We start from the raw sequence: 25,535 nt of genomic DNA, 5'->3' as shown, positions 1-25,535 counted from the left end.
AATCAGGATTCACTGTGGTAAGTGATGTGATTATGTAAAGGCGAACTATCGACCACTCGACGAATCGAAAACCCTAGAACCTTGTGTTACGACACGCGGCAGAAATTGTATTTAGGTATCCTGAAAAGGAAACCCTGTAATATGAATTAGACCGACTATATATTTTATTATTTATCGCGTGTACTCTTCATCCAAATCCAATCGCGACGCCGGAGAGCTATCCCTGGGAAACCTGAGTAGTTAAGCGAGAGAAATCTTTGTTTCCTATTATTTATCGTACGTACTTTTCATTAAAATAACTCTACGAATTATCTCTAGGCAACCTTTCATCGACATAACTCTCCGCGTCATCTTTGGGAAACCTGAGAATATAACCGAGAGAAATCTATATATTCTACAGAGGCTATCCATGGTTTATCTCAAGGGCCACTCGTAGGCTGTCAATCACTCGGCTACTAAAAGAAATTTGACATTTGATTTGCCCGTTTGACGTTCAACTAGCACCGAGCAACCGACAACGCATAAATAAGCCCTTAGAAAGTAACTGAGAAATATCTCTGCTATGAAATTAACTAAAGATATATTTCGTAATTCATCAGGTCGCGAGCTTTCTAATTTTTAGATATACAACACGCGGCATCATGAATTACCTGAGAAGATAACAGGAAAATATCCTTACTATTAAACGAATTAACAACATACGATTGACTCATAGGATCGCGATCTTCTCAATTCTACAAAAAAAAATCGAACTTTTTCGTCTTTATGTCAACACCCGATGATAGAGGGTATCTATGGGTTAACATCTATGCACACAATTACGTAATCAACTATCAGATATCCAATTCACCATTTTATGCTGACATATCCGATTAAACAGATTGTAGCAGATTGTACCAAATTTGTACCAATCGCCCAAATACAAAAGTATGATGGTCGAACAATGATTGATCACGGCACTCACAACAAACATAAGAACGACGTAATTTAAATTCAACACAACATCGGCCAAACTGCCACGCAAATGCTTTGACTGCATGTACATATGATACATCAAAACGACCAATGTAACATTTTTCGCTCATTGGCTTCAACTTCAAACTCAAATTACGGAATGACAGCTACGATTGGTTTTGGAGAGTTATTCTTGATCGCTAGTGGTGAGAGGAGCGATAAAGATCGATAACTTTTAAGACAATACGCGGAATAATGTTCGGGTCTTCAACTTCGTTTTTCTCGAGTTGACGAAAATGTTACATTGGACCTTTTCAAAAGTTACGCGAGATTTCTCAATTTGGGTTTCGCAAGAACAAAGGAACAAACGATTGCCTAGCGTTGCCTTCTACAGATGTTCAACTGGCCTTTGCGCACAAGGAGCAACTGGCTTCAGTATTCCTGGATATTAAGGGAGCTTTAAGGCTGATTTAGACGATGCCAGTCAGCGCTCTAGTTGAAGTATCCAGTGAATAGAGAACAGACACTCTGTTCAAGTTAGAGGCCAATTACTTGTTCGACACTGGTACAAGTAACTTGAACAGAGTGTCTGTTCTCTGTTCACTGGATACTTCAACTAGAGCGCTGACTGGCATCGTCTAAATCAGCCTTTAGATTCGGATTCCATAGATATTCTGTCAGACAATCTGAACAGATGTGGACTTCTTGGAATTTTGAATAACTTCTTGTACAATTCGTTGTCAGAAAAGCAAACGAACTTCACCCTCGGACAACTGACAAGTTATATGGGTCTATCCCCAAGGCTCATGTCTCAGCCTTTATAATTAAACTTTAATCTATATAATTTTTATGTGAAAGATATTGAACGTTGTTTGGCAGAATAATGCACGCTAAGACAGCTTGCAGATGATTATGTGGTTTCCGTCAGAGGTTCACATGCCGAAAACTTGCAAAGACCATTGCAAAATTCCCTAGATAACTTGTCTTCTTGGACAAAGAAATAAGGGATCGAATTCTCGCCGCCAGTCTTCCATGTTTCACAAGAAACACTGCGTCCGGGATAAAAATGTCCACGCTGCTGTTCGCAGTTTTGTGTTTGAATACAAACATGATTTTTTCGTACCTATGTTTGAAAATGTGACATGTTTGTATTCGTAGTAAGTTTGGACATACGATGTTTAATCCTAATGTTTCACATGATGTTCGAACATGGTGTTCAGTTTCTCTTGTATTTTCACCCCAAGTACCGGCAGTGCGTAGAGTAGAAGAAGCGAATCGAACACCACATCACCACCACTCAACACGTGGTATGTTGGTATGTTGACATAGAAAAAATGCTTTCCTATCATGACAATGGGTCCTTCGTCTAAAATTTTGGGCAAATAAAATAAACTATTTTATCTGTTCTGAACAAAATAAACGTCGATTGATATCAGAGTTCTTCACAACTGATATCATTATTTAGTGCACGCATCAATTTATATATTGAATTCATGTAACATTCGCTATTTTTAGCTATTTTAACAAGTACTAAAATTGAATAGAACGTGGCGGAGATGTTTAGTTACCCACAACAAATTTTGATTACAATATTTCTATAATTTTAATCGAATATAAAGTACCAGAATTATTCAGCAGTGACATGTTAAGCGTAATGCTAACCACTCGACTACGGGAGTAACAATTTTGACTGGATCTTTAAATGTTTACAAATGGCTTATATTGCTTGTTCGCGACGAACGAGACCCGAGCTATAAAACGAGCGAAGAAGAGGAGAAGAAAAGATAAAGCAATCGCATACACAAAGCATATGTAGTGTAGTGTAAGTGTAGCTTTTATTTTTTTCCTTCATTCAGTTTGTGATAACATCGATAAATTAATGGCTTGGTACGGCGACTGATATGTCTCTATGCGCAGTATACCTGTCATTGAAGCTAATCTTTCCTCCAACACCCATTTATAATGATATAAATATATAGAGTATCGAGATATAGAACATAGATTAAAGGTGAGTTGATTGTAATTCTTTCACAAATCGTCATCGCAAAAGCTAATTATGAATATGGTACAGATTTTTCCATAATAATTTTGCAGGTGGCAATTGGTTTCAACTCAACTGATTTTATGCGTTTGATGCAGAAATTTTTCAGAAACATTACACTGCAAAATGAATTTTTCGAAATTGGTTTTTTGAACGCCCTAACTTGGACCGCCCTAATAAAACTTTCATAAAAATATCAAGACTGTAAACATTCCTGAAAACATGCATCTATAACTAATATTTGGCTATTTATTTATTTATTTGGCCATCATTTGTACGACGTCGTACGATGTGCAGTCGGTTCTCCAGACTTCAATTGGCAGCATGCACTCGAAAAAAATTCTCATAGAAAGCTTCTTTCTATTCAGAGAATGTCTTCTTTGCACGAAAACAAAGGTTATTTAATCAGACTTGCAAAATGTACATGAACTCATAGCTTATTAGTTCATGCAATTTTTGTAATGCGAACTAAATTTCATGTTCGTTTCTGTGAAAATGTATTCTACGAAGAAATGTTTTAGGATGAATAATTTCTTTCCGTGCATGAATAAAAACGAAACGAAAGCAATGAATACTGCGACATCGGGTGATATGTTTGTACATGATGTTTTTGAATAATAAACATCGTGTTTGTTTACACATGTTTATGTTTGTGTATCACTGTTCGGTTTTGGGATAGACATCCAACACAAATAATGTCCGAGTTCAAACAAAAACATGGAATTTTCACATCGCGTGGACATGTGTAAGTGTTTTTCGGATGACTGCTCGCCACAGTAAACTGAACTGGTAGTGTTTACTCGAAAGCGGTTCCCATCTCAATTGCAACTTGAGCCTTTTGAAAGAAGCATTACCCAATCATTGACCTTCAAGTACTTTGGTGTCTGGTTTGATTCAAAATGCACTTAGAATACTCACATTACAATTTTGAAGCAAAAATGTCAAAAGAGGGTCAACTTTCTCCATTCGATTTGCAGCACGTGGTGGGGAGCTCATCCGGAGTTCTCATAACGCTTTATAAAACAACTATTCTTTCTATTCTGGAGTATGGTTCTTTCTGCTTTTTCTCAGCAGTTAAAAGTCACACTCTAATATTGGAATGAATTCAATATCATTGTCTACGTATAGCTCTCGGCTGAATGCACTCAATGCATAACATGAGCTCCCAGAATACTGGTGAAATACGGAGTAACGAACACACTTGTGATTAAAAACTTTGAAAAAAATCTTCGTCTAAATATGCAATCTCGCTAAATGAGAATTTATCACCACTATATTTCATCAGATATTTGTTTTCCATTGTTTACTCCAGACCGTGCACACTTCACCATCAGGAGTTCCTCAATTGAATACGATTTTTCGATGAAACAAGCAACTCTTGGGATTCCAGGTCAGCTTCGACTAATTTACATTCCCCAGATTTTTCATCGAAAGTACCAAGAAGTCAATTGGATGAAAAGATACTCCACCGATGGGCTGCAGGAACTTTGTTCCGTTTATGTTGCTGAGCTGACAACAATCGACTACGCATTGGGTATGATCTCCAACAAGCCCGCAGACCATTACTTCATTTTCTCGGATAGTCTCAGTTCGCTTGAGGCTCTTGAGTTGGTGAAAAGTTTGATGCTCCCGTGGTCGAGTGTTTAGCGTCCCACATTATCATGCCGGGGGTTCGGGTTCGATTCCCGTTCTGGCCGGGGGATTTTTCGCAAAAGAAATTTCTTCCGACTTGCACTGTCGTATTCTAGAGCTTGCCACTCCAGAATACATTCAAGGCGTGTTTTCGGTATAGAAATCTCAACTAAGTGTCGTATCTCCTTCTTTCCATCGCAGCCCACATCCTTTACGACTTATTCCTTCAACAATACTCAAGAGAACAATCGTTCAATTGAACCAGCGGCATATATGGATAATGGGAATCTCTTATTTTTCTCATTCTCACATTCTGATCTTCAGTCAGTACAGGACGTGTTTCACTCACTCTTGTTTGCGAAGTGGTGCTGTCTATCTCTTTCGTTTATTGAGAGCCCAAATTTATAATTACACGCTCATTCTCAATTTCGCCATAGATTCGAAGCAGATGAAACACTAGGAATGAATTGGTTTTATTAATACAACTTCAACGCAATCGTTATTTTTTTTAATTGATTTTTTTTTTTTTATTAAATCGTTTATTTTTACAGGCTCAGTTACATAAGTTTAAAGGAGCCAAACTCCTATCTGTATTGTTACAAGTATATATAAACATTTTTCATTAATTCTAGTGTTAATGAATAGAGAACCGATTACTCGCGGTTTGCTCGAGTTTAGAAGGGTGACATTTTTTTCAGGAAAAGGAAGGGATATAAGGATATGTTGACAATGTTCACACTCACATTCGCACTCACATTCATCATACTCAATTCTTAAGCCTATCTTATATCTAATACGTATTTACATTTCACCTTATTCTATTGTTAGTAAGAAGGGATTTGCTTTCTCGCGAAGGGAAAGGAAAAGGAGAATATAAGGATATAAGGACAATCACACACGAAGATCGATAACTTTTAGGAAGACATATATTTGGGACATGTAATCAAGGGTCTAACCGAGCCAACACATCTCTCACCGGCACATTGGGCTGTCTTCCTCTGGCCCGAAGAGAGTTTTCTAAATTCGATCTGGCAACAAGATACACCTCGCACGACCAAACAACGTGTTCGATGTCGTGGTAACCTTGGCCACAAGCACAGATATTGCCATCGGCAAGATTAAAACGAAAGAGTAACGCGTCTAACGAACAGTGATTGGACATGAGTCGAGAGAAGGTGCGAATAAAGTCCCGACTCAAGTCCAGACTTTTGAACCATGGTTTGAGGCTAACCTTAGGGATAATCGAGTGAAGCCACCGACCCAATTCATTTTCGTTCCACTTACGTTGCCAGTTAGCGATGGTATTTTTACGGACTAAAGAATAAAATTCATTGAAGGCGATTTGACGCTGATAAATATCGCCTTCAATTGCACCTACCTTTGCCAATGAGTCAGCCCTCTCATTACCCCGGAATTGAGCAATGTGAAGGGACCCAGACAAGGGTAATGACATAACAGCGTCTGGTTAAAGCACTCAAAATTTCACGTATTCTCTCAAGGAAGTACGGCGAGTGCTTTTCCGGCCTCACTGAACGGATAGCTTCGACAGAGCTAAGACTATCCGTTACAATGTAATAGTGTTCAACAGGTCGTGAGGCGACGCTGTTCAGCGCCCAGTGTATTGCTGCCAATTCAGCAAAATACACTGAGCAAGGATTCTGAAGACTGTGGGAGGTGCTAAAAAATTCGTTGAACACTCCAAATCCTGTGGACTCATTCATAGAGGACCCATCAGTAAAGTACATATTATCACAATTGATACGCCCATACTTTGCATTGAAGATCGTAGGAACGATCCCCGACCGATCGATGATAATCTGGAATTCCATGGATTTTCTCCTTCATGAACAGATCAAAATGTACAGAGGAATTGATGTAGTCAGAAAAACACGGTTGGGAATATACGAAGAAGGATCAACCTGCATGGAGATGAATTCATGATATGAGCTCATGAATCCAGAATGAAAATTTAGCCCGATCAGCTGCTCAAAATTTCCGATCACCAATGGGTTCATAACCTTACACCGAATGAAGAACCGAAGAGATAATAAATTGAAGCGATCTTTTAGTGGGAGTACGCCTGCCAAAATCTCGAGACTCATGGTATGCGTTGAGGGCATACATCCCAACGCAATACGGAGACAAAGATACTGAATTCGCTCGAGTTTAATGAGATGTGTTTTGGCAGCTGATTGAAAACAGAAACTGCCATACTCCATCACTGAGAGAATAGTTGTTCGATACAACATTATAAGATCTTCGGGATGGGCTCCCCACCAGGTGCCGGTAATTGTACGGAGAAAGTTTATTCTTTGTTGGCATTTTTTACTCAGATACCTAATATGGGCCCCCCAAGTACATTTGGAGTCGAACCATACCCCAAGATACTTGAATGACATAGCATGAGTGATCGGTTTACCCAAAAGTTGAAGCTTTGGTTTTGCTGGTCTATGCTTCCTAGAAAAAAACCACCATCTCTGTTTTCTCCGTGGAGAATTCGATCCCTAGCCCAATGGCCCAGGTTGAAAAATTGTTCAAAGTATCTTGTAAGGGTTCTTGCAGGTCGGATTCGTTTGATCCTACGACAGACACTACTCCATCATCTGCAAGTTGTCTTAAGCTGCAATTTTGTGTAAGGCAATTGTCAATGTCGCTTACATAGAAGTTGTACAAAAGGGGGCTTAAACAAGAGCCCTGAGGGAGGCCCATGTAAGAGACCCGACTCACTGCCGAATCTCCGTGAGAAAAATTCAAATGTTTCTCACAAAGCAAGTTATATAACATATTATTCAATAGAGGCGGTAGACCCCGATAGTGTAATTTGTCTGACAAAACCTCTATTGAAACAGAATCAAAGGCCCCCTTTATGTCCAAGAATACTGAAGCCATTTGTTTTTTTTCGGCGTAAGCCATTTGAATTTCTGAAGAAAGCAACGCAAGACAATCATTCGTCCCCTTGCCCCTGCGGAACCCATATTGTGTATCTGAGAGTAGGCCATTCGTTTCAACCCATCGATCAAGGCGAAACAAGATCATTTTCTCCAACAATTTCCGTATACAAGACAGCATTGCTATTGGGCGGTACGAATTGAAGTCGGACGCGGGTTTTCCGGGTTTTTGAATAGCTATAATTCTCACTTGTCTCCAATCATCTGGAACAATATTATGCTCCAGAAACCGATTGAATAAATTCAACAAGCGATGTTTCGCCACATCAGGGAGGTGTTTCAACAATTTGAACTTAATTCTATCCGTTCCTGGAGCCGAATTGTTACAAGAAAGAAGAGCAAGAGAGAATTCTACCATCGAAAACTCGGAATCAAGATCGCACCTATCTTGTGGTATATCTCGAACAATTTTTTGCACAGGAACGGAATCGGGACAAACCTTCCGTGCAAAATTAAAAATCCATCGATGTGAATATTCTTCGCTTTCATTCGATGAAGAGCGATTTCTCATGTTTCGAGCCACTTTCCATAATTTTTTCATTGACGTTTCTCGTGACAAACCTCCCACGAAATTTCGCCAATAAGCACGTTTTTTCCCTTTGATCAAGTTTTTAAATTGATTTTCAAGGTCCAAATACGTTTGAAAATTCTCAATGGTTCCACGTTTTCGAAAAGCTTTAAATGCGTTCGATTTATCCTGATAAAGCTTGGAACATTGGCTATCCCACCATAGATTGGGAGGCCTTCGACGAATAGTGGAACCTGGGATGGGTTTCGTTTGAGCGCGAACCGCGCTGTCATAGATCAAACGAGAAAGGAAGTTATACTCCTCCAATGGAGGCAAACCATCTCTGGAATTGATGGCTAGAGCAATCGCGTCCGCATATTTTTTCCAGTCAATGTGTCTTGTGAGGTCATATGCCATGTTTATAGATTCAGAAGAATTCGACCCAATGGTGATGGAAATTTTGATTGGCAAGTGATCACTACCGTTGGGGTCCTGGATTACATTCCACTTGCAATCTAACGATAGTGAATTCGAGCAAAGCGAGAGGTCAAGAGCACTTGGGTTAGCAGGAGGTTTAGGTACACGTGTTGTTTCCCCAGTATTCAAAACGGTCATATTGAAGCTGTTACAAAGGTCATATATCAACAATGAACGATTGTCGTCGTACTGTTCCCCCCAGGCAGTTCCGTGAGAGTTGAAGTCTCCCAAGATCAATCGTGGCTCAGGAAGGAGTGAGCACATGTCAACAAGTTGTTTGCGGCTAACCGCAGCTCTCGGAGGCCAATACAAGCTGACAATACAGAGGTCTTTGCCTCTGATGGTTGCATGACAAGCAACAGCTTCGATCCCTCCAATAGGTGGAAGTTCAATTCTAAAAAATGGGTGGCACTTATTAATCCCCAATAGTACCCCTACGTATCTGTCATCGCGGTCCAAGCGTATTATATTAAAATCGTGGAAAGAGAGATCATTTTGAGAAGAGAGCCAGGTTTCGGACAGAGCAAAAACATCACAATTGAATTTATTAATTAGAAATTTGAAAGTATCCAATTTAGGGATAAGACTACGACAATTCCACTGTAAAACAGTGATATCTCCGACCTCTCTATTTAAATTAGACATCAAGAGAGATAATCATTGCAAGGAGGGGCCATGTTTGCATCAATTGCTGCAAAATTGTCTTTAGTACTGGAAGCATTGCGGTGACAATGGTTCTGATGGAGTCGGAAACATTAAAACACGTGAAGATTTGATCCACAAAGTCAGACAACTTTATAAATCCCGATTGGGAAGTTGAACGGAAAAACAGGGACAGTTGGGGTTTTTGATGTCCCCTCGAGTGCTGGGCCGTTCAAAGGTGAACCATTCCCACGGAAACCAGGAGGAACCTGATTTTGCTTGTCCGCTGCACTCAATTTTTTAGACATGCTAACAGGGGGTATAACCGGTGGGGCTTGTCCTTGAACTTTGGGAGTGATCACGTTTTTGCGCCGGGGATTCCCTTGGAAAATGAACGGTGTGCCCCCGTTAGCTGTGTCCGCTTCCATTTCGTCAACGGGCAACGTGGCGAAGACATTTTGAGTGTTGATTGATTGTTGTTGGGCCAGTGGAGAAGCGCCCTTTAAAATATCCGCAAAAGTGCGTTTTGAGTGTTCCTTCAAAGAGCGCTTCTGTTTCTCCCAGCGACTCTTGTAAGTTTCACAAGCTGAGAGCACGTGTGGGGATCCCCCGCAGTATGGACACTTATGCTCAGTCGCACTACAGGATTCCCCCACATGTTGCTCTCCGCAAGTTGCACAGCGCTCCTTGTTGGCACAATAATCTGAAGTGTGACCAACTGACTTGCATTTGTTGCAAGTCATGGGCTTTGGCACGAAGAGTCGCACAGGCAGTCTCAATTTGTCCACCATGACGTAGTCAGGGAGGGCCGAACCAGCAAAAGTTACACGAAACGAGTCTGACGGCGTGAATTTCGTTTTTCCCTCTTCTTGGGATACTTTACCTAGTTGGCGACTGTCCAAAATTTTAACGCCCACCAAAGGGAGTCTTTTGAATTTACCAACTCCTTCTTTTATCAATTGGCACGTCAGACCCGTTTCAGTTACCACCCCTGAGATTTCTACGTCATGGGAGGGCACGTAGACACGATACTCTAGGGTGAACCTCTCGTCGATCACAATTGCATTTGCGTGTTTCCGATCACTCACGACAACACGCAGTTTGTTCGGCCTAACCTTAGAGATTTCGACCACGGAGGAATAATATCTTGCCAGATCTTTCGAAACCTGAATGACATTAATAGACTTTCCTTTTGGTTTGGGCCGGAAAAAAACAACCCATGGACCAGCTCCAGATGCGCCGTCTGGATAGACCTTGACACGAGGAGAGGAAACAACTGAGGGGGAGGACGAGGTCGATTGTTGAGCGGGAGCGGGATCAGTAGGACTGGGAGGCAAGTTCGGGAGTTGAGCGGAAGCGGGAGCGGGAGATTGAGGGGGCGAAGAGGAAAAGTTTGCCAATTTTCTTGAGGGGGGCTTGTTGAGGTTAATCAACTCTTTCTCTGAAGAAACATCTTCTGAGGGGGGAACGCGTTTGAGCGACTTCCCAGCCCCCGTAGTAGGTAGTGAGGAGGAAACAGTAGTTTCAATCTCCATTTCAACATGACCTTCTGCCATTACGGCAGATATAAAATAATACAATTTTGAATTCTTCTATCTTCCTAAACCTAATATATATATATATATATATATATATATTATACCTAAATCGCACACCAATGCGAATGAAATGAAACGGTGTCCCAATCGAACCGCGTGGCAATCGCTCGGTACAGCTGCAACGGTAAATCGCACCACGACACGATGATGGAATCGATGACGATGATAAAGCACACACAGCGATGATACGGCACACGCACCGCGCTCAAAACAAATTACCAAAAAAAAATTTTATGACCAGAAAGATCGGAAAGATGGAAAAGAAAAGGTTGAATTTCTCGATTTTTTGGAGTTCGCTTATTTTGTTCAGAACAGATTAAGAGGTGTATTTTTTTGCCCTTCTGAATATCGATCCAAGATTGCCCAATCCTAGTAGGCACTCATCTTATTTCCTCACAAAAGTGTGCCAGCAAATGAATACACTGGTCGAAAGACAGAATAAATCTTGTTCAAAGCAATGTTTGTCGGTGTGGAAACGGTTACGATGACATCGTTCACGCAGTTTGGCCATGTACGGATAATTACGCAGCCAGAGAGTTCATTTTGAATACCCTTGAGGCTCAAGGTTATGTTCCAATCAGAGACGTGTTGGGGACTCGCGCCAACTGCTATATGCAGTCGAAGTATGTGTATAAGAACTTAATGCTTTTGTGTTCCTCTTTTTCGTTTTTCGTTATTATTTTGTTTGTCTTGTCCCCCCATCTTACCGTCGTCCACCCTCGACATTCAGTCGAACACCAGATGCTATGCACAATGCTACAGTGCGTGCAGTCCTCCGAAAAACACTCACACATGTCCACGCGATGAGAAAATTCCATGTTTTCGTTTGAACTCGAACATGATTTTCGCTAGTGTTGAATGTCTATCCCAAACACGAACCATGATACACAAACATAAACATGTGTAAACAAACACGATGTTTATAATTCAAGAACACCATGTACAACCGTACCACCCGTTGTCGCAGTATTCATTGATTTCGTTTCGTATCTTTTCATGCACGGGAAAAAATAATTGCTCCTAAAACATTTCTTTGTAGAGTATTTTTTCACAGAAACTAACTAGAAATTTAGTTCGTATTGCAAAAATTACATGAACACAGAAGCTATGAATTCATGCACATTGTGCAAGTCTGATTAAATAATCCATAGCTATTTCCCGTGAAAAAGACATTCTCTGAATAGCAAGAAGCTTTCTATGATTTTTTTTTCTCCGTGTATGTTGCCAATTGAAGTCTGGGGAACCGAGAGCACAGCGGGCGACGTCATACAAATACTGGCCAAGAAAATGAATACCCCAAAATTAGTTTTAGATACAGTTTCAGGAAACTCCTATTCTTTTATTCTTGGTATTTTGATGTGGGTAACTAAACATCTCCGCCACGCTCTATTCAATTTTAGTGTTTGTACAAATAGCTGATAATAGCCGATATTACATAAATTAAATTTATAAATTGATGCGTGGACTAAATAATGATATTAATTGTGAAGAACTCTGATATCAATTGACTCTTATTTTGTTCAGAACAGATTAAGAGGTGTATTTTTTTGCCCAATATTTTAGATGAAGCACCCATTGTCATGATAAATACTTCCCTTCCCTTTTCATATTAACACACAAACACACCGTGTGTTGAGTGGTGGTGGTGTGGTGTCCAATTCGCTTCTTTTACTCTACACACTGCTGTTGATTGGGATGAAAATGCGAGAGAAACTGAACATCATGTTTGAACATCATGTGAAACAAACATGTTACCTTTTTAAACAACGAGTACGAAAAAATAATGTTCGTCTGCAAACATAAAACTACGAGAGTAGGATTGATCGTCTCATAGCCAGTGTTTAATGTGAAACACGGAAGACTGACAACGGTACCCCTTATTCATATTCCTAACCTGACCACTCCCACAAAAAATTTTGCCCTTCTAACCTCGATCTAAACCGTGAGTATTCGGCCGAATCCTACTAAATACTGTCAATCGCAAAATTGAGTGTACAAATGATACTTGACGATACTTTCCATTTATTTGGTATAAAATATTTTGAAAACATTTATTCTTTTGATGCATATTAATTGCTCACACATTTAACTAGCTGTACGTGCAATAAAATTCCGCGGAAAGTTTTCTGCTAATTGTTTATTCCTAAAAATATAAAACAATCTCTATTCTAGGCATCGCAAGATTCAGTGTACACCTTAAATTTCTTCGAACAAATAAACCTTGTATGTAAGATCTTTGCGAATTAGCGTACTTTTTTTCTCCAGTGATTGGTGTCAACACTTAACCACTGCTTGGCCGTATTGGTTTTTGTTTTTTATTGATGTTTAAACAAGTTTTTATCAAATGGCAAGTTAGAGGAAAGAAATAGATATTGTTACACATACAATGATAATAAATTTCAATTGTCGTGAAAAGACATTGCAGGAAATAACACCTATACTTGGAAGAACACACTATACAGCAAATAAAATCATAAACAAGTAGAAATACGAAGGAACCATGGAAAATTTCCCGAGTAGTAGACACAAACGTATCTTGTCTTCTAATGATGAATGAGTAATTGTGCGAACATTTCGAAAGAACCCGAACCAAACATTCCTAAATTGACTATCGAAGTAGCCCATTGGAAGACTTGTCAGCACAGACACTGTCCGGAGAGTAGCATACAGGAACAATCTGAGAGGTCGTGTTGGCCGTGAAAAGTCTTTCATCTCAAAGGAAATAAGAGTATGAAAAACGACTACAGTTTGCTAAGGCATATGTTAACAGACCTAAGGAGTTCTGGAACAAGGACCTTCATACAGATGAGGTGAAAACCAATCTCATTGAATCTGATGGAAGACAGATGATGGGAAGGAAATCAAGATCGGTGCTCCAGAATCAGCATTTGGAAACAGTGAAACACGGTGGGGGCAGTCAGATGATGTACAAGATGGCTTCATTGAACATCCTGAAACATAACCTTCAGTATCCCGTGCAGAAATTTTGTCTCTTTCGTGATTACTACTTTCATCAGGATAATGACCCGAAGCAAACTGATCTTATCTTGCGGGAGTGCCTACTCAAAAACGTCCCAATCAACTCAAAATACCTCCGCAATCACCTGATTTGAACACTATTGAGCTTCAATGGTGTGGAATCAAGAAATGTATGAAGAATTAAAAATGTAGGAACGAAGCAGATCTCGAAACGACGTTTAAGTAAATCCGGGAGAGCATTCCGTTTACAGTGACCAAGAATCTCGCCTCGGCCCTTGCCGACAGTGCTGGACGTCAAAGGGGGGTCATACCAAACACAGGGGATTGATTTTTGTTATCTGTCAACATTTCTGAATTGATTTCAATTTTCTTTTCAAGAAAAACTTGATCTGTACACTCAATTTTACAACGTCTGAATTGAAGTTTTTTTGTTTATTTTTTAAACATGAAATAGAAATGTGACCATTTAAATTTTTTTCTTATCACTACATGAGAGTGAAAAGGATCAATTTTACGATGAATATGAGTCGCTTTTAGTTATTTACTTTTTAACCCCGAAAAACTCAAAAATAACAAACCAACACGGGGTGTATACTTAATTTTGCGACTGACTGTATATAATTAGGACGAAATTTTCTGAAAACAAATTTTGAACTAGCGGCTTATGCGATTGAGTCTTACAAATAAATGAATTGGGAAAATGGGTACAACAAATACCCGTCGATGTCATACTTCAACGAATCTGTTCTCATCAGTTTTTTGACGTAGGACTACGCCTTTCATTTCTGTACCGGGGTGTAAGTTCAAAGATTCGAAAATGAGACAGTGACGCTGGACTGCAAGGTTTTGAACGTTAATATCTCTTTTACGACGGAACGGAGTGGTATGATAAACATTCATTCAAAAGACAAAATGTCCACGAGTTATATGACTGTTAATTATTGACCCGAAAACTTGTTTCAATAGCCTTGAAATTGCTTAGAAAATAGGTTATTGAAACCGTATATAAGTTCGCATGCGCTCTGGAAATTCATTCAGTTAGTGCCGCGATGTGAGATGAGGACGGTCGCACTCAGACGCCTATGCATTATGCTCTTCTTTCCCAATTCCATTTCTCTTCTGCAGTTGAACCGAACGGATGAGTATAAAACATGATGCTTACTTTGCTTTCGTTCCTATTAGGGGCGAATGAACTGAAAAGTTTAAAACCTCTCTAATTCATCATCTGTCAGCTTTCGTTCATTTCTACCTCTACTCTCGTACCGTGAGAACTCGTTTCATTGAGACCAAGCAGACAGCTCGTAAATCTACCGGTGGTAAGGCACCACGAAAGCAGTTCGGAAAAGCGCAAAGGGCCATCCAGCTGACCCGTCGTATCCGAGGAGAGCTTGCTATTACATGAGCATATAATCAACGGCCCTTTTCAGGGACACCAAATTTGATGGATTAGAGTTCAGAAAAGTTTTTGCAGACCGAACTGGAAGGAGCATTCAGCGAATCGTGGTGCGATGATAATTCGATACCGATGGGTGCCGTTGACTATGGATTTGATAATGAAGAATACGAAATATATGACAAGATGTAGTGGATACTTCACCATATCGAAGTAATCACTTTGATGAAAGTTGCGTTATAGAATTATTTGTTTACGAATGCTGGAATCGATCGTCGTTGTTGGGTAGTTGGAATTGTTGGGAAGGGGTTCCTATTTTTGTTGTGTAATTTCGAGGAGGAATCCATTCGTTCTCAAGTGTTAATAATCCTGCCCGGATCAACGATGATTCCAATTGTCTGGGCTTGGGGAGCGGGTACTATTTGCGCTGGGTATCTCTATGGATGGATCGACTCCTCATTTGAGCGTTAATACTTCTTCTCCGGCTAAACGAAGTGGTATGATAATCACTTTATTCGAAAGATGAAATGTCTAAGATTTATATGCTTGTTACTTTTTTATTGCTAAGTCAACGTTAGTCCTACGTCCACCTTGCGGTTATATCAACGATTTAATCCACTTATAGTTTTTCTAAAAGAAAAACCTCTTTTCATGGAAGCTTTATAGTTATGATTATTATTTTCTCTGAGTGTACAGAAATCGTTTTGCGTCACATAAATGTTGCATGAACATCAGTGATGAACTTGGAAGTTCATTCTGATGCTACACCATCGCCCGCTGTTCTACTGTCAAGCATCAAAATTCATAAACAAAACACACAAAACAAACATCGTGACTGAATCGGACCCGGCTTCAATCGAAATTCTGCAGCAAAAACATCGGCAATGGTATCGACTAAGTCCCAAGTGGAAGAGTTGCAGGAGTATTTTAAAACGCACAATAAAACCCGGGAAGCTACGAAAGCACACACCGCAAAGGTTCACTCTGTTGGCTGGAACTGCGATGGACGCCGGTTGGCGTCCGGTTCGTTCGATAAATCGGTTGTGATTTTCACACTGGATCGGGAGCGATTGGTAAAGTTTGATTTTGAAACGATATTTAATATGCATGTTTTCACGGCAAATTTTTTTTAATCTTGAAGAACAAAGAAAGCACTTACCGTGGTCACACCGGATCGGTGGATCAATTGTGTTGGCACGCGTCGCTCCCAGATTTACTGAGCACGGCAAGCGGGGACAAAACCGTGCGCATCTGGGATGCACGAGTTGGCAAATGCGCCACAATTATCAACACCAAGGGAGAGAATATTAACATCACGTGGTCTCCGGATGGGAACACCATTGCAGTCGGTAACAAGGAAGATTTGGTAACATTTATCGACGCCCGGATGTATAAAATCCTGGCTGAGGAACAGTTCACGTTCGAGGTAAATGAGATCGCCTGGAGTAACGGTAGCGATTTGTTCTTCCTGACGAATGGACAGGGATGCGTCCACATTCTGAACTATCCGGATCTCAACCTGCAGCAAGTTTTGAAGGCTCATCCGAGCACATGCATTTGCATTGAGTTTGATCCAACTGGTAAATATTTCGCCACTGGATCGGCGGACGCACTGGTATCGCTCTGGGATGCTGAGGAACTTGCTTGTTTGCGGGTATTTTCCCGTTTGGATTGGCCCGTAAGAACAATCTCATTCAGTCACGATGGAAAATTGCTGGCTTCCGCTAGTGAGGACTTGATAATCGACATTGGAGACACCGAGACGGGCGAGAAGGTCGGGGACATTTCGGTTGACGCGGCTACGTTTACAGTCGCATGGCATCCGAAGCAGTACATTTTGGCGTACGCTTGCGACGATAAGGATGCAAACGATCGACGACGCGACGCAGGTAGCCTTAAGGTGTGGGGGTTTAGCGAATAGAACTGTATTTATAAAAAAAAATAAACGTTTAATTTTTACTATGCCCAAGTTTCCTCCTGATATCGATCGCATTTAAGAATTTCTTCCACATATGACGCACTGCCTATCGCTTCGCCGAGAGCTTCTCTCACCGCCTCCGGCATATTCTTCGAGCTGCCAGAGACCAGAAATATGCCGTTTTGTTCCATTAAAAGCTTTTTCAGTAGAGCGCCCTGCTTCCGTATGACATGCTGCACGTAAACTTTGTCCTCTTGGTTTCGCGAGAAGGCACAGAACAGTGTTAGAAGGCCCGATTCTTCCATGCGACGTAAATCTTCTTCGCAATGAAAGTCTACATTTGAAAATCGACAGCCGAAAAACAGAACTAGTGATCCACTTTTCCGTGGTTCGACCAGACATTCCCGTTCCTGCAGAATTGCTCGAAATGGAGCCAAACCGGTACCAGGTCCGACCATCACTATTGGTGTTATCTGAAAATTGAAATTCATCAGGATTTCATTTGGGTCAATCATGCTTCCCACTTACGTTATCCTTCGGAAGCTGAAACGTTCCTTTCCGAGTCCACATCCTAAGAACTGTCCCGGGCTCCAACTGCTTCAACCAATTCGAACATAGTCCACGTCGTGGAGTCTTCAACTTCGTTCGGTACTCGATGACTGCAACCAGGATTTGCAGTTTGCCAGTGACTGCCGACGAAGCGATCGAGAACGCCCTAGGTTTGATCGGTTGAAACAGTTCAAAGAGGGCGGTCAGTGTTAGTGCTCCACAAGCATAACGAAAATCCTGCAGCACCTCCAGTATTGTACGCCTGGGTCTATTGGCGTAGGAAAACAGCTCCTCCTGTCCCTCAAAGCTGGAAAATTCCTGCAACTTTTCCTGTTCCAACTCGTCGGGGCAGGTCCGGGCGAGCACTGCGAAAGCACGTGCTCTCGGGATGGCCGTCAGATCCCAGTACTGCTGAACAAGCGTCAATAGCGACAGGGGTTCTCGCAGGATTGCCGGAACCGGCATTTCTGGTGAAAGGAGAAGAACATTCAATCTTTTTCAGTAAACTAATATCAAATCAAGTCCATTCCAATCACTCATTCATAAAGTTTGATTAAGGGGGTATTCTAGTGTAGAGACACTAATTTCGAGCGTTTTTTCGAGCTCCGCAAAAATAAAACGAAGAATATTTCGAATATGTATTATATCATTATTAGTTCATCTATCTTTCAACAATAAAACAAAAATTGAACTGAGAAAAAATGTGCATAACTAGAATAGTTAAGATCTGGTGAAGTGATGGGGGTTCAAAAAAAAGTTGTGCCATGGCGTACACGATACTAGCCCCTCGGGTTATCCGAAACAAAACAAAAATCGAACATCACATATTTTATGAATACATTTGAATGATGTAAAGCAAAATAGTTCAGAGTGGCCACTCAATATCAGTTCCAGAACTCCCGCATTTTTTCCGCATGATTTCACGAAATTCACAACTTTCAAAAATGCAAATTTAATAACCCCTCCTCCCACTAATTTTCACAACAGAATTGCACTCTTTGACTCACAACTGTAAATTGATTGAAAAATATTTCGAAATTGTTCAGTCATAGTGGACCAAGTCTTAGAAAGAGCTTCATTAGTTCAGTCAGAGAGGACCATGTACGTATAGGTAGCCAACAAGTTATCCGTTTTTGGCCATGAGGCTTGATGTTTTTGCAATTATCATACATCACAGTATTGTCAGAGAGTAGCTAACATTTCTGAGAACAATACTGAACAAAAAAATGATGAACTTCTTGTTCATTATTCTCGAAATCATAAAAATGTCACAACTGAAAACCGATCAATTTAGAAGCAAATTTCGATTAAAAAAGACGTTCTTCATCTTGGCATGCCAAAAAAGTTGTTGCATCTCGTGCGACGTTTTAACGCACTAAAACACGTACAGTAACATTTTAAAGCGTCGAAAAAAAACATAGAGCGAAAAAACCCAGACTCCATGAAGAAATTCTCGACTTTTTCTCGCATTTTTCTCGATGGATTTTGATTTTCTCGTATTTCCCGCTTTTCCCGAATAGGCGGCCACCCTAATAGTTGCATATCTTGAACTTTCTGTTATGCTTTATCATAATAACTAGTCTGAGAGTATTTACCATGACACGAACTAATCTTTTTAGCTTTCTTTAGCCGAGCCGTTTTTTTATGAATTCAGAAGGAATATTCATCCAATTTTTGGTGTAGTGGTTTTTAAAATTTTCATTTTTAGATATTTGATAGTTCCTAAATTTCTACACAGATGACTTTCATAGTTTTTTTTACTCGGATTGATGTCGGATTGATGTGGAGGAGTATCAATAACTTGAGAAATTGTAATGTTATCATGTGCGAACTTTATATGCCTTGTGCTTTGGGTCATTGTCTTGGTAAAACTACAATTATCAATTCAATCTCTTACATTCTTATTTTCTTATTTGTAGACACTTTGCTTCATATTTTCCTTCAGGATGTTCAAGTGAGAATTAAAACAGGCAGTTGCAATGAACAAGAGATACCATATGAATAATAGGATTCTGAAATTGATCAAGGATTTCTCAAAGGAAATCTGCATGGTGGCATACGATTTCGAGTTTGTATCACTGTAAATAGGTAATTCACAGCATTGGTGATATGTAACAAATCCATCGTCCCTCCCCTCGTTTCAATCTGACAACTGATTGAAATTCGATTTGACAGCAAAATATCTCTTCGCGACTGCATGCTTTTGTGTACTTTTCTACAGTAGTAAGCAGAACGCGTGTTTTAGTTTCACTGTTTATCGAAATACTTCAATCGAACGTAACAATTCAAGTGATATAGATAATCATGCTCCGTCGCCAGGCCCGACTACGTCGGGAGTACTTATACCGAAAAGCCGTCGAAGGAAGACACAAGTCGCTGCAGGACAAGAAAGAGAAAATAAAGAAAGCACTCGAGAACCACACACAAATTCACGGTGACTTAAAGGCGGATGCTCTGACGCTGCAAGACAAGCTGAAATGGAACGATGAGGGACCAAAGCGGGCGGCCGAAATTGGTGGAATCAGTGGTGGTGCCAACACGGCTGACTCCCAGGACGACGAGTATCGGTACGCTGGGTGCGAAGATCCGAAAATCATGATTACCACTTCCCGTGACCCATCGGCGAAGCTGAAACAGTTCGTGAAGGAATTACGATTGATTTTTCCCAACGCACAACGAATGAACCGAGGCAACTTCGAAATGAAGCAGCTGGTGCACGCGTGCTGCGCGAACAATGTTACCGATTTTATCGTGGTGCATGAGCATCGAGGCGTTCCCGACAATCTGATCGTTTGTCATCTGCCGTACGGACCAACGGCGATGTTCAATATGTCTGGAGTGGTCATGCGACATGATATTCCCGAGATTGGTCCAATGAGTGAACAAAAACCGCATCTTATTTTTCACAATTTCAAAACAAAAATAGCCGAAAGGACGGTGTCAATTTTAAAGCATCTGTTTCCAGTTCCGAAGGAGGACTCCAAACGTGTGATGACGTTTGCGAATCATGACGACTACATTAGCTTTCGACACCACACATTCAAAACGGTCGATAAGGAATTAGTTATGACGGAAGTGGGACCTCGCTTTCAGTTGAAACTATATCAGATAAAACTTGGAACTCTGGACCAGCTGGATGCCGCAGACACGGAGTGGGTCTATCGACCTTACATGAACACCGCAGCCAAAAGAAGGTTTCTCTCGGACGAGGACGGTTGGCAACAAGATGATGATGTATAGCTACATTGCATTAAAGTATTTTTGACAATAAATAAATTGTTAATCCTTTCATATTTTACAATATCACTCACCTGAGTCAATTTCCTGCACCAGTACCACTGTATCTTTGTAAAATTTTAGATTGTGTTCGTGAAACAGCTCGAACAATTTGTCTACATCTTCCTGAGAGTTGTGTGGTCTTACGTAAACTACATCCCCCGGTGTCCAGTCAACGTTTTTCTTGGGGAATGTAATAAGTCGCACATCCTGGAAGTGATCCACCGAGGTGGTTCGTTTGTTTTCCTCCACCTCAGAAAGGAAGCAATTTTCCACTTTAACATCTCCGTACATATCCACATCGTTTTCGCGGGGTAATTCCGAACTTCTTTCAATCACCCATCGATACTCTCGAGGGCTTTGCTCCAGTTTGCTCAGACCCACCGGAATGGGGCTCAACTGCAACAAACTGTCCCAAAACTTGTCCATCCAGGGCATGAACACTGCCCCATAACCCAAATCGTGCTGATCATCGCATAGCCCCACCGGAAGCAGTGCATTCCCTCCCAGCTGCAGTAACCTCTTGTGCAAACGCTTGGCGACGTAATTGAACTTGGGATATCTCGAATCACCCAGACCAAGCACACCGAAGGAAAGCATCCGAAGAGAATCGACGGGGAGGTTTCTGCGAAGCAGGAACTTCCAGAAACGTTTCATATTGTCCGGCTCTTCCCCCTGGCCGTACGTGGAACACACAAGCACCGCAAAACGCTCCTCGAGTAATTTTGAGACGTCGTATTCGTCCATAGCAGAAACGGAGCCTTGCAGATGGTAAAGCTTTGAGTCACGCCAAATTTGTTCCGCCAGATCCTGGGCAGTGCCAGATTGACTGCCGTAGAGAATTGTAAGCCGTCTGGTGGACATTGTCGGGCTGGGATGAATGATATAGTTCTATGTACATCAAAAGCTGATACTCCATTACCTTGTTTTATTACCTTTCAATCTTATCAAAAGCAGTCACTTTCACAGATGATAATGGAGAACTATCTGGTTGATTGTAATGTATCGTAACTTCGACTGTAGACGCTCAAAACCCTTTTTTTTTATGACCAAAAGTAAACAACGGTCAGCTGTTAAACAGAATGTTTTACATTATTTTTATGGTTGTGTGCGATTGCAATTGAGGCGCCATCCGTATTTGGATTACATGAAGTAGTTCGAAGTAGGGATGCAAAAAAAAAAAGTTAGGATGATTTTTCTTTAATTTTTTTAGAGAACATAGAACGCAAATTCGTTTGATTGCCCGTGAAATTATTTTCATTTCTAATATTTACGCATTAACGCCACCGGAGCGCATTTTCTTTTATGAACTAGCTAACCGGGAAACTTCGTCCCGGCCAAAATGGATTTTTGTTAGCAATAATTTCAAACATTCACGTTTTCTTACTAAGCGAACTTTTATGGATCCAATCGCAAAACTATTGATTGATTGATCTTCTAATTAATTGAAAATTTCCAAGAACCTATGCCAAAACTCAATTTTGTTAGCGCAAACATCAAATGGACTAAAATCGCTTATAACGATGTAATTGTAGAACATTTGCTCTATTAATTCTCGAGTTATGCTAGCCTTTGTGTTTTGCTTGTATTGTAGCCCCTCTCCCTCTCTTCCAATGGAGGGACGTATGTCAAACTACCAAAGAAATAATTCTCGTATTCGAAAACCATCACATGCCAAGTTTGGATCCATTTGCTTGATTAGCTCTCCAGTTATGCAGGAAGTTGTGTTGCATTTCATTTGGTGAGGAGTGTCGAACCATCATAAAAACATTTATTGTCCCTTAAAATTTACACATGCCAAATTTCATTCCATTTGCTTGATTATTTCTCGAGTTATGCAGCCTATCCCCCTTTTAAAGAGGGGGAGGAGTATCTAATCACCAAAGAAATATTGCTTCCCCCCTAAAACATCCACATGTAAAATTTGGTTCCATTTGCTTGATAGTTCTCGAGGTATGCAGTCCATTTCCCCTCCCTCCTTAGAGAGGATTATCCGGAAACTCGATTATCCGGAATTCGTTTATCCGGAGTCTATTTTTTGATTTTTTATCAGAAATTTCGAATATTTTTTTGTTAATCCATATATCTGATTCTTATGGACTCGGAAATTACTGAGCCGATCGACATGAAAATTGGTATGTAGGGGTTTTTGGGGCCGGGGAAGGTTCTTATTATCAATCAAATGGAGCCAAATTTGGCTGTGAAGGTTTTAGGGGGCACGAAACGTTTTTATGGTCAATAGACACTCCTCCCTCTTTTCTAAGAGGGGGCTACCATACAAATGAAGCATAAATTTTTCCATAATTCAAGAACTGTTCAAGCAAACGGAACCAAATTTGGCATGGTAAGGTTTTAGGGTGCAATAAATGTTTTTACGGTGGTTAGACATTCCTCTCCCTCTCTGAGGGAGAGCTGCCATACAAATGAAGCATTAACTCCATAACTCAAGAACTAATCAAACTAACAGAGCCAAATTTGGTATGTAAAGCTTTTAGGGGACAAGAAACGATTCTATGATGAATAAACACTCCTTCCCCCTCTCTAAGGGGAGGCTCCACATGCTAAATTTGATTCTATTTTCTTGATTAGTTCTCGAGTTATGCAGCCCCCTCCTTAGAGAGGGGGGAGGATTGTCGAACTGTTCGTGACAACACGAAGGAGCGCCAACTGGCTGTGGATTGAGGAACTACAAAAGCGAAAAACCCCTCGTTCGTCAGTCATGCGTTTATTTGACTATGCGTTTGTCTCGCGTTTGGCTGACGTTTCATCGTTTCCGCATACGGAACGAATGACGTCACGACGGGTATAAAAGAAGGACATCTTGTTTGCCTCGCTTTTTTCCTGTTCAACGACGCCTGCCGTCAACTCTTTTTTTACTCAACGACGCCTGCTGTCAACCTCTTTCCGGCCGAAGACACCTCGTGAACAAGTTAACCTCAGTGGGAAAAATAATTTGTGCAACTGATATCGAAGTTATATTGAATTGTTAAGTGTTAAGTTAGACTAAATAAAACGAAGTTAAATTAGTGCGAATACTTAATAATTAGAACATTGGACCTGAAAGAAAAGTGAAAAATAGTGGGAAGACCTACCTGCTATAATCTGCTACCCCCTGCAAGGGATTTTTCGAAACGTTTCGCTCGAACGGACAACGGCCCGTCCGCTGCTTTGATGATCTACCGACAAACCATCAGAGGAATATTTCTAGCCCCCTGAAACTTGTCCAGTTTGGTTCAGTTTACTTGATTAGTTCCCGGGTCATGCAGCCCTGGACTGTACACAGTTCGTAAGTTGATTTTACGGTGACGGGAGGTTGTATATGCAGCGCACTTAACTTGACAACCACACAGGCAGTTGCCATTAGAGGTGGGCAAAACGGTTCACTCTAATGAACCGTTCAGTGACCAACCGTTCACTAAAGTGAACTAGTTCTTTTGAGCAGTTCACTCACTCTTTTGTACAGTGGAGGGATATGTCGAAGCAAGTATAAAAAGTGTGGGGTGTTATGTAAGACTGTTCATTCATAAAATGTCGTTTTAATCATTATTCGTCCGATATTGGTTAGAAATAACTTAGCACAATAGAAAATCAAACTTTAATTTTGAAATTTTGATTTTGTTTGAGTCGTTATTCATTATTTTCAGCATAAACTAGCATTGTGCCGCTTTGCTTACGATGTATTGCAATAAATGCTATAGCAAAACTGTACCTAAACCGCGAACGTCCATCTCTAAATTATCGAGCACAATATGATATAATATAAAACAAGACTGTTTAAATCTTTCCGCTTTCAACTATATTTTCTAAGTGAGGTAGATTTGCATATCAACTTGCTGAAATATTTACCCTGAACTCCAAAATATGAAATTAAAATTTTATTCGATAATTTTATTTGAAAAATTTAACAATCCAATTTAAAACCATCGTATCCTGAACTGTTGCTTTTTTATGAAAGCGACAATACCGACATATTATTTTTGTTGTTTCATGGGGCTATCGTTTGTTTCCATTCGCTAATTTAAGAACTATTTACCTTGCAGCACCATTCATCTATCACTCGTTCGTTTACTTTCCTCTTATGCACCGCTTACCGTACACAGTTCGTTCTGAACTGCATGCACAGTTCAGCCAGCGGTCAGTTCGTTCTGAACTGCACACACAGTTCATTCGGCGGTCATCGCACACAGTTCGTTCTGAACTGTATATACAGTTCGTTCTGAACTGCATACGCAATTCGTTCAGAACTGTATACACAGTTCAGTCAGCGGTCAGTTCGTTCTGAACTGTATTATCAGTTCATCGTTTATCGTACACAGTTCGTTCTGAACTGGGTATACAGTTCATAGAACTGTTGCCCAGCAAAACAACGACAGTTCGTTCACTCTTTTTGGAGAACTAGTTCTTTTGATCAGTTCATGAACGGTTTGCCCATCTCTAGTTGCCATTCTGGTTAGTAAAATAACAACACACCCCCAGAGTAGCAGCCGGTTCATAAATTTGGCAACTCAGTAGTAACTTCATCGCAAGCAAGGCGTTGTACTATAGGTGGACCGCAATGTCAAAATTGCTGTTCGGCCATTGCTCGTGAATAAACAAATTTGTTTACAAAACAAGTCGTAT

At 40.6% G+C, this 25,535-nt stretch overlaps 3 protein-coding genes across 3 annotated transcripts; 2 read left to right on the top strand and 1 right to left on the bottom strand.

Moving 5' to 3' along the window:
• The first annotated feature begins 15,954 nt into the window (after positions 1–15,954).
• On the top strand, positions 15,955–17,153 carry LOC129762661 (THO complex subunit 3). Its single transcript, XM_055761134.1, has 2 exons — positions 15,955–16,245; positions 16,314–17,153. The coding sequence occupies exons 1-2, from the start codon at positions 16,057–16,059 to the stop codon at positions 17,091–17,093; spliced, it is 969 nt and encodes a 322-aa protein (XP_055617109.1). The 5' UTR covers positions 15,955–16,056; the 3' UTR covers positions 17,094–17,153.
• Positions 17,101–22,001, bottom strand: LOC129762660 (NADPH-dependent diflavin oxidoreductase 1). The gene is made up of 4 exons (XM_055761133.1): positions 21,851–22,001; positions 20,951–21,786; positions 17,619–18,106; positions 17,101–17,563 (listed from the first exon to the last, which is right to left on the bottom strand). The coding sequence occupies exons 2-4, from the start codon at positions 21,777–21,779 to the stop codon at positions 17,132–17,134; spliced, it is 1,749 nt and encodes a 582-aa protein (XP_055617108.1). The 5' UTR covers positions 21,780–21,786; positions 21,851–22,001; the 3' UTR covers positions 17,101–17,131.
• LOC129762662 (U3 small nucleolar ribonucleoprotein protein IMP4) lies at positions 19,798–20,903 on the top strand. The gene has a single exon (XM_055761135.1). It carries the CDS (start codon positions 19,944–19,946, stop codon positions 20,877–20,879), a length of 936 nt encoding a protein of 311 aa, XP_055617110.1. The 5' UTR covers positions 19,798–19,943; the 3' UTR covers positions 20,880–20,903.
• Positions 22,002–25,535: the final 3,534 nt, after the last annotated feature.

This window comes from Toxorhynchites rutilus, chromosome 1 (genome assembly GCF_029784135.1).
Source record: "Toxorhynchites rutilus septentrionalis strain SRP chromosome 1, ASM2978413v1, whole genome shotgun sequence".
Taxonomy (NCBI): domain Eukaryota; kingdom Metazoa; phylum Arthropoda; class Insecta; order Diptera; family Culicidae; genus Toxorhynchites; species Toxorhynchites rutilus.
Note: the sequence above shows the minus strand (reverse complement) of the source record. Positions and strands in the feature narration are given on the sequence as shown.

Excerpts from the sequence above, each read along its gene's own strand:
- LOC129762661 (XM_055761134.1), top strand. The coding sequence starts at position 16,057 with ATGGTATCGACTAAGTCCCAAGTGGAAGAGTTGCAGGAGTATTTTAAA. Across the intron at positions 16,246-16,313 it reads CACTGGATCGGGAGCGATTG|AACAAAGAAAGCACTTACCG; the intron begins GTAAAGTTTGAT and ends TTAATCTTGAAG.
- LOC129762662 (XM_055761135.1), top strand. The coding sequence starts at position 19,944 with ATGCTCCGTCGCCAGGCCCGACTACGTCGGGAGTACTTATACCGAAAA.
- LOC129762660 (XM_055761133.1), bottom strand. The coding sequence starts at position 21,779 with ATGTCCACCAGACGGCTTACAATTCTCTACGGCAGTCAATCTGGCACT. Across the intron at positions 18,107-20,950 it reads GGTGCAGGAAATTGACTCAG|AAATGCCGGTTCCGGCAATC; the intron begins GTGAGTGATATT and ends TCCTTTCACCAG. Across the intron at positions 17,564-17,618 it reads TTCAGCTTCCGAAGGATAAC|ATAACACCAATAGTGATGGT; the intron begins GTAAGTGGGAAG and ends TTCAATTTTCAG.